Here is a 13,046-nt window from a genome sequence, read left to right as displayed (position 1 = left end):
TTATTTTATTGTTTACTGTCTGCGTCACTATTAGAAAGAAAATCCTTTAAGGGCTAGAACTGTGTCCAGTTTTTACCCCACTTAAGTCTTTCATGGATGGCACAATACCTGGCATAGGCACTATGCTTCAAATTATTTTTATTTTTTTGATGGAGGTACTGGGGATTGAACCCAGGACCTCGTGCACGCTAAGCACATGCTTTACCACTGAGCTCTACCCTCCCCACTGTTCCTGATTAATTCTGAGAGGATTTCAGGCCAGGCTGAATGGATAAATCAAATGGATGTAGTAAAACATGAATTAATGATAAGGTCTCTCTTTGGGAACTTGGGGGGAACGAGCAAAGAGGGAAACCAGTCAGCACAGAAGGGTCAGGATGAGCAAACCTAGGAAGGGATGGAAGGTCTCAGCCCTTTGAGTGCTCCTCTGAGTGGAGCTGTGTATACGTAGGTCCTGATTTTAGAGAGCATTTTGTGTCCAGGCGTGTGAACACATGATCCTATGGGTGGACACGTGGAAGATTCACATGATGAAGTCTGCATTATAGGAAGATTTATAGGCAATTGAAATCCATGTAAAATGCCTTTAATGTCCAGTCCCAATGGAAGCATTGATACCTGTCTAAGAAGAACGGATTTAGGAGACTCAACCCTCACCTCGTGTGGTCTGTCCCCAGGCTGTTTCATCCCTGAGTGTCTATAGCACAAGCGAGTGGATATTCTGTTTTTGAGCCATGTGTATGCATTGTTTTTATACTTAACTCCTCCATAGGTTGGACGGCCACGCTAGTTATTATTTCATGACTCCTTATGTTTATCCATAGATGTTTACAGCACATCTGGTCTTTAATACCTCTTGGGAAAGCTCAGTTTCTGATATCTGAGTTAAATTTATTTAGCATCCATTCACAAGTGACTCAGGCTACATGAAAGCACTCTTCAAATGGTCACAATTTCAGGTCCTTGAATCTTGAATTAGAAAAAGGCTCGTTCCCAAGCCACTGCCCCTGTAAACCCTTCACCCTTGGAGGGGACGTTCTCCCAGCGGACGCCTCGTGCCGTCTCAAATGGATACCTGCATGGTTGTATGCAGATTTCCCTTTGAAACTGGAATTATATTTATTTCTACTCACTCAGCTCCCTGCACTTGGGGAACTCTCTGTCTCTTGCACAGGTAATACGCACTTAGCATCAGGGATGCGGGAAATGGAGATCTGGTTTTTTGCCCTGAGTTTGAGCTCAGTTTGGGGGTGCTTTTGCGTTTGCTTCCTTGGTGGAGGATCGTATGTGGGTACTGGGGAGGATCCTGAAGTTTTTCACTATAAGATTCCTCCCTTTGGTTTCCCTTCCATTTGTTTTTCCCTAGGGTAGGTAACATGAGCTCCATGTGAAATCAGTTACACCTAGGACTGGAACTTAGCATTAATTCTTTTGTTTTTTTTTCCAAGTCAACTGGCTAGTTATATTTCAATGTGGAAATTATGAGACTCTCTGCTCTCTTAAAGGAGGAAAAGGTTGTGCTCTCCCTCCTAAATCCTTTCCAATTTCATTCATATAAGGAATCGTACAAAGTTATTTTGTCCATCTGTCTGCATGTATTTAATAATTTGATTTACAGATAATGAAATAAAATGTGTGCTCCCTTTAGACAATTTGCAAGGCCACAGGGGTGGACAGTCAGCAAAGGTGCACATGTCCCAGCCCCCAGCTTCAATCAAATCAGATTCTCATAATAGCAGAGAAGACTGTGGACATGCATTATGGAAATGTAATGAGATTTAGCTGGTCCCCTATGGATGGACATTTATAAATTATGGTGCAGGACAATTATGCTGCAGTCTTGAGCAGAAGTTCAAAAGGATGATATGAGCTGATACACAAGGCTCTTCATGTATAATTAAGGAAAACCAACAACAAAACCAATAGGCTGAGCAGTAATGGTCCCTTTGGAATTAAAGAAAAGAAAAGAAAAGGAAAGAAAAGAAAAGAAAAGAAAAGACCAGAACCAGATAAATGGGAGATGGATTAATAGGTATATATTTATGTATTTTCCTGGAAAGAATTATAAGAAATAGGATGGGTAAAGCTGAGAAGAGGTCGTATATTTTTTTCATTTTTAAGCTTTGTGTAATTTGCATTCACTTACTTTATAATGTCTTTCTTTTATTTATGTATTTATTTGGTTTTAATACCACAGGTGTATCTGCACTGTAAGATTATAGCTGTGTATTTTTTCTTCTTTATGCCTCCTAATAAAAAATGCCAGGTGACATAGAGTATACAGTAATCTTTAAAGATGATGAACAGTATGCAAAGAGCTCTATTGGAGGCAAGTACAGCCCATGGAAATATGAAGGAGGGGGAGGAAGACACAACCAGATATGGTCCATCTTGGTCAGTAAATAAGATTCTCTTATTTTTAAGCCTCTTTATCTTAGAAACATTTTGTTTGATGTTTTGTCTTCTAACTGCAAGAGGCTCCTGGATCTGTAGCTGGATACTTAAGACAGTCACTTGTGGAGAAGTCAGCTCCTGCTTCTTGAAGTGCTTGGAGTCTTCATTCAGCACCGTGATGTCTCACGTGTGTCCCCCACAGAACGAACCCGGGTAAACTTCCACACGGACTTTGTGGCTCATCTGCTTGAAACTCTGCAAGAGTTTCTCTGTTATGTCATTCCCCTTATGAGGCTCGTTTTTTTTTTCCCTTCTAAAAATAAAGCTTCCAGGGGATGGGGGAGGGTACAGCTCAGTGGTAGAGCGCATGCTTAGCATGTGCGAGGTCCTGGGTTCAATCCCCAGCACCTCCTCTAAAAATAAATAAATAAGCAAACCTAATTGCCTCCCCCCAAGTTAATTAAGTAACTAATTAATCATTTTTAACATTTTTTAAAACTAAAAATTAACTTTCCTACATGGAAAGACTTATCAGAGATTCGCTACAAATGAAGAAGATGGTGTTTTAATACTTAAAGAGATGAACTTGAAATAATTACATAGGTCATAATATGATGTCTCCAAAAAAGCGCCTTCTCTGTCTGTTTTTCTAGACAAAACAGCTGCTCTTTGCTTTTGTTATCACACTGGCGCACTTCCACTTCTGTGAGGCTGTTTCTCTAGGAGAGAATTGTATTTGTAACTAAATACAAGCCCTGATGCATTACTGAGAGATAAAACTGGGAACTTGCACACAAACGACACGCCCTCTAAGTGTTAATAACTTTTTATTTGTTTCCACCATTTTGGCTTACATTTCAGTGTTCATTTTAGCCTGAATGACAGGGCTACACATGTGTGTGACATTTGTACATACAACCTGTGCGATCTGTTTATTCTGTTAAAATAAACTGTTATTGGAAGGGCAGTATAAATTATCTTGGGAGATCTCATTGGATGCTTGGTTTTGAGTTCCAAATCTATCTTGTGGGCAGAGAGGCACTGTAATCGTATCTTAGTGAATATTCAGTCTTTTGGCTCCATTCCCAAATTATGCAGTCAAGCACAAGAACTGCCTAAAACTCTTTTCCTGTTACCTCCAATGGTAAGAAAGGTAGAAAGTAAGCAGTTGTAGAGAGTGTTTGATTAGAAATTCAGAGTACATGGTTCTGGAGGGAGGGTATAGCTCAGTGGTGAAGTGTGTGCTTAGCATGCATGAGGTCCTGGGTTCAATCCCCAGTACCTCCTTAAAAAAGAAAAAAAAAATATATGTATAAATACACATATACATAAATAAATAATAAATAAACCTAATTATCTCCCCCAGCAAAAAAAAAGGTTCCAGAATACATGGTTCTGGGTGTAATGTTTCCATCAGCTACCCCAAATTAGCTGGCAATTCATTAAATGTTTCTTTTCCTTCTCGACAAAGAGTTTGTTTTAAGTACATTTTAAGATCAGATGGCAGACAGGGGCTTTAGGCCTTCCAGGATGACAGTTTATTACAACTAAAAGCTATCCAAATAACAACACCTCAGTTAGAACAGTATTCAAAGCATAATTAAATGGTAAACAGGATGCTAGAGTTTGAAAGGAATTGTAACTAAATAGCCCACTTGGCCATTCGCAAAAGGCTTTCTGACTCCCAAATATAATAATTCTGTGTTGTAACCTTCAAGCAGAATGTTTGCCCTGTAAATTGTGGTCTAGATTTGGGACTCGCTGGCTCTACGTCTAGCAAGATTTATAGCTAGAGAGACATATATAGGCATACGAAGTTTATCATTATGAAATAGCATAGGGAGAGAAAGTAACATTTTGCAGACAAATCAGAGGAGTTCATCTCAAAATTTCTTGGATGTAACAGCAAGTATTTTAAAGGTAGTAATAAAAAAAATAAGGACATGGATTCTAACACAGCATCAGAACCCCACTTAGACCCATAATGTATGCATCATTATTCCTTATCTACATCAATACAGGATACTTCTCTCTGCATGTGAAGGAAATGAGGGATCCTGCTGTGGTATAAGACAGCTAAAAGCTTAAGGACTCCGGAGAACTGTAGTTAATTAGCAGGAAGTGCTAATTAATCATTGTGTCAACGTAAAGAAAAACAAAGACGTAAGAGTTGGAATTTAAGTTTTATTTAGGGACTTACGTGAGGACTATAGCCCGGGAGACAGCCTCTCAGTAGCTCTGAGGGAGCTGGTCCGACGAGGTAGGAGATGAACCAGCTTCTGTATGATTTGTGCTTAGGGAATACGTACAGCCAAGCATGCACCTCGGTGAAAGATTACTGCTAGTCACAAAGAATGCGTATCTCAAGTTAGCAACTGGAGTGCCTTTCTGTATATTGGAAGATGCAAGAATCTGGGTTCATTAAAATTCTCCCGAGATGTACACCTTAAGGGGCCCATTTTTCCCAAAGTGCAGAGTGCCCTAGTCTGCTTGTCCCAAATTCCTCTCAAGGTGCACAGTTGATGACCAAAGCAGCTGATGACCTAGGCTGAGCCACTCAATTTATTCTTCTTTGTTCACAGTTCTGATCCTGCCAGTTTTCAACTGGTGCTCAAGAGGTATTGCAAATAAATCCTAACATGGTATCCATCTTGTTTGTTCGTGTTTGCATTTAGCAAACATTTGATGGAAGCCTGGTTTATAGCCATAGTTGGTACAAGTCCTTCCGCTGCTCATTCACCATCTGGCAGTTGGGATGGGGGGAACCATGCATGTGAACTTGACATTCCAAAACTCCGTCGTGTGGGTCAAAGTTGGATTAGTAAACTAGAAGGTGTTTTGTGGCTATAATGCTAGAGGTTAACATCCTTCCTATGTTCCCCAAATACCCATCCATATTTCTATTGTGACATCCATTGCAATCCACGTGGGTGTTCCTTCTGCTTGTATTTTTCCCCCTCTCGACTTTGTCTCTTTCAGAGTCCAGGGTACTGCATATATGCATATACTGAATAGATTTTGAGTTTTCTTTTCTTAATGGATAAATGTGTTTAAAATGTTCCTAATTTAAATGAGCAGCCTTCTATTAGTACGTTTTTGAATTCATTAGTATGAACAGCTTTTTTTTTAATTGGAGAATTCTTTTAAGAATTTCACATTTTAATTTTTATCTATTTTTTATTATGAGGGAGGGAGATAATTAGGTATTTATTTATTTATTTATTTATTTATTTATTTATTTATTTATTTACTGGAGGTCCTGGGGATTGAACCTGGGACCTTGCACCTGCTAAGCATGTGCTCTACCTCTGAGCTGTACCCTCCCCACAAACAGCTTTTTTAATGTAGACGTCCCCCTGAATATCACAGTGATAGTTTTTTTAAATTAGAAACTAATTTATGTTCACACCTTTTTGAAAAGATAGCATGTAGATTAACACTTTTATCATGTTTTAACTTAGTTCTTAAAATTCTTTTTTTTTTTTAATTTTTTGTCTCATCTCTTCACTCTCAGAGATTTTTCTAAGCTCATCTCCAATAAACACCTTCTGTTGTCATTAGCTTACTCTTTACCTCGCTCCTCCCACCCTGTTTTTCCCCCTGAAGTGAGATTTATAATCCGAGATGAGCTAATTTTAAATTTAAAATTTAAATCACCAGACCTGTAAGTTATGATAACAAAGAGATATGTTTCAAAGCATCACCACAAATCCAATAGAAATACTACAAGAATTTATAATAAACTGAACGCTAAAAATTTTAAATGCTCAACTTCTCTCAGGAACAGCAGGAATTCTGCAATTAATACCTATTAGCTAAAAGGTATGTCACCATCTACCTGCAGGATACGGTATTAGAAACGTTTTTAGTCAATCATAAAAGTGTAGGTGTTTTAAGTTGAAATAAAAATCAATATGTAATGTTTGTCATTAATTTTGCAAAGCAAAATATGTGGTGTTGTTTGCTTAAAATAGCAAATCCTGTTAACTGTTAGATTATTTTATTAGTTGTATACATCTGATGTTTCATGTTTAATACAAAGTTTAGAAGACTAGAAATCTCCACTAAGCAAGCAAATTGTAATTACTCCTTCATAATTACCATGCAACTTTATTGCCATGCTCTGTTATAATTATATTTTAAATACTCTCCATTTACATGATAGACCATAATGTCTTCTGGCACATTACAATCTATGGCTTATAACTCCTCCTCACTTCCACAAAGGCCTTTTCTTCATTTAGCTTCTATTTTAACTACTGTTAAAAGGAATTAAACAAGATTAATTGACATCATAATGTGGCAGTAAGGAAATGGTAGACAATATGAATATTTCTGTGCTACTGAAGCCATCTCATTATTCAGAGGATACATATTCAACATCTAAGATGTAGTCCTCCTTCCTTAAGGAGTCAGTCTTGATCAACTCAGTGCTTCTCAAACTTGAGTGTGCCCAGGAATCCCCTGGAGATCTGGTGCGGAAACAGATTTTAATTCAGTATCTCTGGGAAAGGGCTCATGATTCTGCATTTGTAACAGGCTGTTAGACCCTGTGCTGACATCGTCATTGCTGGGCTGTGGGCCTCACTTTGAGTAACAATACTGTCAAGTATGTGGTACGCTTACATGCAAAGTGCTGTTGACAGTTTTCGCACGCACATGCACACACCAACTTCGCCCAGACCTCTGCTATAATCACGTTCCCGCCTGAAGCCTGGAAATTAATCACTGTTGTTAAAAGACTTAAAATAGAAACAGAATTCAACATGTGAAAAAGTCTGCCAAGTAAGCACTAGGTGATTTCACTCTGAAATGGAGTAGGGAGAGAAGCTTCCAGAACAATGTGCCATTTGAGCTGCATTCTGAGGGTTGATGAGTAGTTTGCCAGATGGAAGGTATGTGTTGGGGTCGGGTGGGGCTGGGGGAAATGAGGAAGGAAATTTCAGGCAGGAGGAAGGGCCTTTAGATGGGGGGGAGCTGTCAACACTGGGGGAGGGGAGATGGCTGAAAGGTAAGATTAAGGATCACAAACTCGTATCCTCTAATTGAAGAATTTGGATTGTGTCTTACAGGTGTTTAGAAAGCACATAAGAACTAGAAGATCATATAAATCTTAATTGACATCATTTCCTAATACTTTCTCTTCCACTCTCAATGAAATATTCCTTGGGAAAACTAACAATCCGAATTACCCACCTGCAATTCAAGGATACTATTACTGGTATCCATCTTATTTTAAGGACACATTTGAACATTTGTTTCTGGGGTTTTATTTTTTTAATTCATTTAGTAAAACATCATGGTCCTGTCTTCTTCCCCATCATAATTATCTCCAAATTATTAAAGTAACAGCAGACATTTCAAGTTAGCGATGTCAATAAAGACACAGAGGTTATTGTCAACATTCACAGTATAGCAGTTTATGAAGACCTAATACCAAACCTTTGAGATACTGCAAAATGCAATCTGCAAAGATATCTCAGTTGACAGTTAAAAAAGTCTCACTCCATGACTTTTTAAATTTCCCTTAGTGTTAAAATTAAGTTTTTGAAAGTTCTCTTTTCAATAAGGGTAAACTTCAAGACAGGTTTAAAATCCAGAATGATAGTTTATCTCTATTTGATCCTTGGCAAGCTAGACTATTGTTATCTGGTAATATTTGTTTCTAGGATGCTTCTGCAGAAATTTTTTGTGCCAGTGGGTAAAAGAAATCCTAAGGTTAATAATTCGTTCAGTCTTTTCTTTTCCTGCAAATGCTGCTCCTCAATTCCATGCCTCCAAGATTTCACAAAAAGGCTTTTAATTATACACACACACACACACACACACACACACACACACACACACACACACAGGTATATATAGTAGGGGAGGAAAAGTAATTTTCCCTCTACTCTTCTAGGTCTTGGCTGAGAAAACCCCTGCATTAAAAGACAGATTAACAGGAGAGAAGAAAAAAAACAAAACAAAACAGAAGTTTAATAACACATACACATCCTGTATACATGGCAGATACCCAGGAAAACTGAACAACTCCTTGAAATGGTTCAAGTCATCACCTTAAATAACATCTCCAAAGATAAAGGAAGATGTCAGTAGGGGAGGGAAGCCAGTGATGGGAGTTTAGCAGGCAAAGCACAATAGTCTGTCATGTAGATTTAAGTCCTTGCCTTGTTCAAATGCTGTGAGTTTCTAGAGATTTAGTCATCTTTTTCTTCCAGGTACCAAGCAGTAGACACCCTTAGAAATGGAGATTCCTCTGATAAATGTAAATGTTTTTTACAAAGGGGCAACTTCTACTAGGTTTTCAGAACTCTTTGCTGTTTCTTAAGAATAATCAGTCTAAAATAATCCTTATGACAAAGAGACATATTTTGGGGTGGTATATCCCACTACCCTCAATGTACACATACATATCAGTTCCTTTGTTCAAATGAATCTATGGTATATATAAATATATATAGTGTGTATATAGTGTGTGTGTGTATCTTACATATATTAAACAAGGGAATTGAGAAAACCCTGTCTTTTTAGATATGAAATTAGAGGTATGTGATTATTTTAGGGAGAACACTAAAGGCAGAGAATATCTCTTTCAACAAAGAAAGATTTATCAGACTTGGCTCTAAGAGAACAGTTACTATTTAGCATTTTAATATAGGACTAGGACCCGAGAAAGGAAACTCCAATGAAATCTATTGCTGTGTTGATGGCATGGTACTTTTCCTGGTAGTAAAATACAGCTTTGATGGATTTAAACGCCAATAGGTCTCTTGCAATTGATTGACCAAAAAAAAAAAAAAAAAAAAAAAAGGGAATTATTTTAAAAAGAAAGAAAAAAAGAGAGGGAGCTCTCAGAGTAAGAAATTGTATGTTAATATGCATACGAGTAACGTGACTTACATCAAACTCAGGGGCTATTGGAAGCCGAGTTTTGTGATGACTCAGGAGGAGGACTGGGGCTGTAGTGCCTGGATGGTCCCATGGCAAGATGAAGTCAACAAGAGGCATTTTGGAAACACGATTGTCTCTGTGAGCAGATCTCCTTCTCATCCTTCTTAGATCACTGTCAGCCTTAAGTGGTGTGGCCAAACCACCATGGAGTTGAATGTGACAGAGCTGATAAAGATTAAGTCAGTTGGTTAAGCAGTCTGGACCCTGACAAATGACCAGGTTTTTAGCTAATGGGGAAGCTAGGCGGTGATAACGGTTGTGGTGAATGTGGATTTAATATTTACTTATGTGCCATGCATGCCTTTAAGCCTTTTCTGTGTATGAATTCATTTCATCCTCACAGTAGCTCTCTGAGGTAGGTAACATTATTACTCCCACCTTATACATCAGAAAAATGAATCAGAGAAATGTTTTTTTTTAAAAAAAAGTGCCCAGTGTCTTGTAGCTAGTAGGTCAGGGAGCCAGACCTCACACCCAGGAAGCAGACTGCTACCCCTAACTATTAACTGCACCCAAAGCATGTGTTAACACCTACAGGGACGTGAATGAACTAAAGAGAAGACATTGAATAGTCTAGATCATTAGAACCAGGATGCTAGGAACCCAAGAAGGAGCTGTTTTAGGAGATAACACAGAGGATCCTGCTTCAGACACATCAAACTCATGAAAGTCATTGTCCAAAGAAGCATAAACTTCAAGGGAAACCTGACAATCCTCCACTGATAGAAAATTTAAGTTATTTCTAGATTTGTTAGCCTTCTGTGAGAAATTTGTCATATTGTCAGTGATAAATTCACATGTTAGCATGACCATCCCACTTGAAGGGATGGATGGACCTTGAATCTTTAAAATGGCAACAGGAAAAATACCCTATAATATATTTTATATATATAGTATCATACATACACATGTTACTGAACATAAGTTGGGCTGCCTGATGCCCCATGAGACCAAACAAATGGAAACGTTGGAGTTTGGAGGAGAGAAAGGTTTATTGCTGGGCCAAGCAAGGAGGCTGGGTGGCTGGCTTGTGCTCAAAAACTCTTGAACTTCCCAGTGGTTTTCAGTGAGAAGTTTTTAATTTGTGGGGAGGGCTGCAGGGTGCATGGCTTTCTTCTTATTGGTTGGAGGGGAGGTAACGGGGCATTGCTCCAAGAATCTTGTGCTCAGTCTGAAGTTACCACCCTCCCCCTGGGGGCGGGAGGGCAGGGGGCTTAGTCCCTGCAGAAGAACTCAAAGGTATTGTTATGTCTGTTCCTTGAGGAGGAACCAGGACCCCAAGGCTGCACTATTGTTTCCTGACTCCTCCTCCCTTGTTTCTGCATCCTCTCCCTTCCCTGGTTAGCAACTGTTTGAGTTTGCCCTTTGGGACTCAGGGAAGGTCAAGGAGGCAGAATGAAGCTTATCTCCTACTAACAAGGAACGGGGGACACAGGAAGGACTTGTACCTGAGGGCCCCACAGGGTCCAGCTCCATTTCACATATAATCAATCCTATAGAGGAAGGATTATATGTATATATGTATAGATACATTTTTTTTTAAGTCTTGCAGGAAATTATTCTACATGTAGAATTTTAGGGTCCAGTGATTGCATTCACCCTTTCAGTTTTTCATTTGGAAAAAGAATTTAGACTACTTCTAATGTGATGGGAGCAACTGTCTTCGGACATTTCATGATTCAGCCTTTCCCTTGTGTGATTTTATCGTTTCACCGGAGTCACCCAAGTCAGAGGCTCATGCAAGCGGACAGTTGACAGCCATTTGTGCCCAGCAAGGCAGTGATCTTCATTGAGTGCTCTCCGTATGCAGAGTTGTGTGCAGGAAGTGTTCCATATTGCTACGTGCTGCCTTTGTAGGGCAGGAAAGATATTTTACTTGTCATTTCTCTTGGCCAGTTGCGACCCTCTGTCCATTTGAGCCATTTCCTCCAATACTTGCTAATATCCCACTGGCCAAAGGAATTCACATGGGGTCAGACCAAGAGTCCGAGCGAGAGGGTTCCACAATGCTACGTGGCAAAAGCAAAGATACAGGGAGGGGTAAAGAATTAGCACCATGTGCGGAGATCAGGAATCAGACAGCATCCCATCCAGCAGGGAGAAAGGAGCTCCCAGGAGCTGTACAAAATGAACACCTTTTATAGGCAGAAGGGAGTGGGACAGGAAGGCAGAGTATAGCAAAAAATGGATTGGTTGTGACAAGGTCCCTGTCCTTTAGGGGATGGCAGGGGTCTGTTGGCAGATTACCTCTCCGGTGCTGACCAGGTGATTCCTGATTGACTGTTTTCAGATTCCATTTCTCAGAGAGGCTGAAACTGTAATTAAGTCTCGATTTGGTGACACGGGGCTTAGCATAAGTGACTCCATTTTGGGCCTGTTGTCTTGCTTTTAGCACTAACATAATTGGAAGGGGTCGATTCTTGTCTCTTTACTTTTAAGGCAAGTTCCCATTTGGCTTCCACTGGTTATTTTTTCAACCATATTTGTTATATTCTTTTATGGTCTGCCAGTACTTTTTTGAAGCCCAGTTAGTTAGAACGGCCTCCAAAAGAATTGAAACTTAAAGGCGAGCCAAATATCTCTCCAGAAGCAAGAGGACTTCAAAAGATACGCATTACAAAGCACTACTGTGACTCACATAATCACTTATTTTTGCAAGGGAATTTGCTAATGTAAAATTGGTTTCTTATCTTCCCAGCCCCTAGTGAGCCTTTACTGTGCAAATTCGCTGATGGAGGACAAAAGAAGCGACAGAATCAAAGTAAATACACCCAGAATGGAAGGCCTTGGCCCAGGGAAGGAGAGGTGAGTCCTGACTGCCCTTTGCTCAGAAATCTGGCCTCAGACATCCCTCAGAAGGGTGGCAAGACAGACATACGGGGCCTTGAGGAGATCAGAACCTGTAGAAAACCAGCTAGCTTCAAAGAAGGCAAATGAGCAGGTCCAAACTGATGTGCTAAACATAAAATTATTTCAGGAGGAGTAGAGGACTTGAGCATGGACCTCAGCTCTGAATTACAGTGAGTCTTCTGTCTTGAACCACACTTGAACCCGGCAGACACTCACTTTAAGAGCTTCTCCGCGATGAACTGATCCCTAATTGTGCAAATAGTTATCAAATGAGGGTGTGAAATACTTCAGAAAGCATTTCCAGTGAAATCAATAGTGAGAGTTCAATGTTCGTGTTTGGAAGGAAGCACAGACAAATGTAGATTTCTTTCACCCTGCCATTGAGATGCTGTACTTGCATGCCTGTGTACCGATGAGTACGTCCGCGTGTTCGTGAACATGTTGATCTGCTCTTTATGTATGTACGTATCAATGTGAAATGTGACATTTTTCTGTTGGGCATGCTGGAGAAAGAACAGCTGATGCGCACAGGGCTTTGCTTTCACAACAAGGAGACGAGCATTTAACAGTTCATTATCCACTTACTCTCTGAACACACGGCAGTAGAAAAGCAAGCTCGTGGCTCCAGTACCACTTGGGAATGGATTCTCTTTGGTTATTTTTTTTGTTGTAGGAAGACAAGGAAAAGGTGCCTGGGCTTCTCAGAGGTCTTTTTATTCTTTGTGAAATGGAATGGGGTTGTTTGAATGACTTGAATAGATGTCATTTGGTACCAAGGCCATGATTTCAGCAGAAGAGCTTTATTTAGTATTTCTATGCAAAGCAGCTACTTCAACTGTTTATCATTT

The 13,046-nt window shown here is 39.6% G+C and overlaps 1 protein-coding gene across 4 annotated transcripts in view; it reads left to right on the top strand.

The window, feature by feature from the left end:
- RBMS3 (RNA binding motif single stranded interacting protein 3) overlaps positions 1-13,046 on the top strand; it is a 919,284-nt gene that overhangs the window by 781,485 nt on the left and 124,753 nt on the right. For all 4 annotated transcript variants that reach the window (XM_031469805.2, XM_031469816.2, XM_064496809.1 and 1 more), the window contains one exon: positions 12,047-12,153. In XM_031469805.2, the coding sequence (XP_031325665.2) occupies positions 12,047-12,153 (107 nt within the window). The remainder of the gene's footprint in view (positions 1-12,046; positions 12,154-13,046) is intronic.

This window comes from Camelus dromedarius, chromosome 17 (assembly GCF_036321535.1).
Source record: "Camelus dromedarius isolate mCamDro1 chromosome 17, mCamDro1.pat, whole genome shotgun sequence".
Lineage (NCBI taxonomy): Eukaryota > Metazoa > Chordata > Mammalia > Artiodactyla > Camelidae > Camelus > Camelus dromedarius.
Note: the sequence above shows the minus strand (reverse complement) of the source record. Positions and strands in the feature narration are given on the sequence as shown.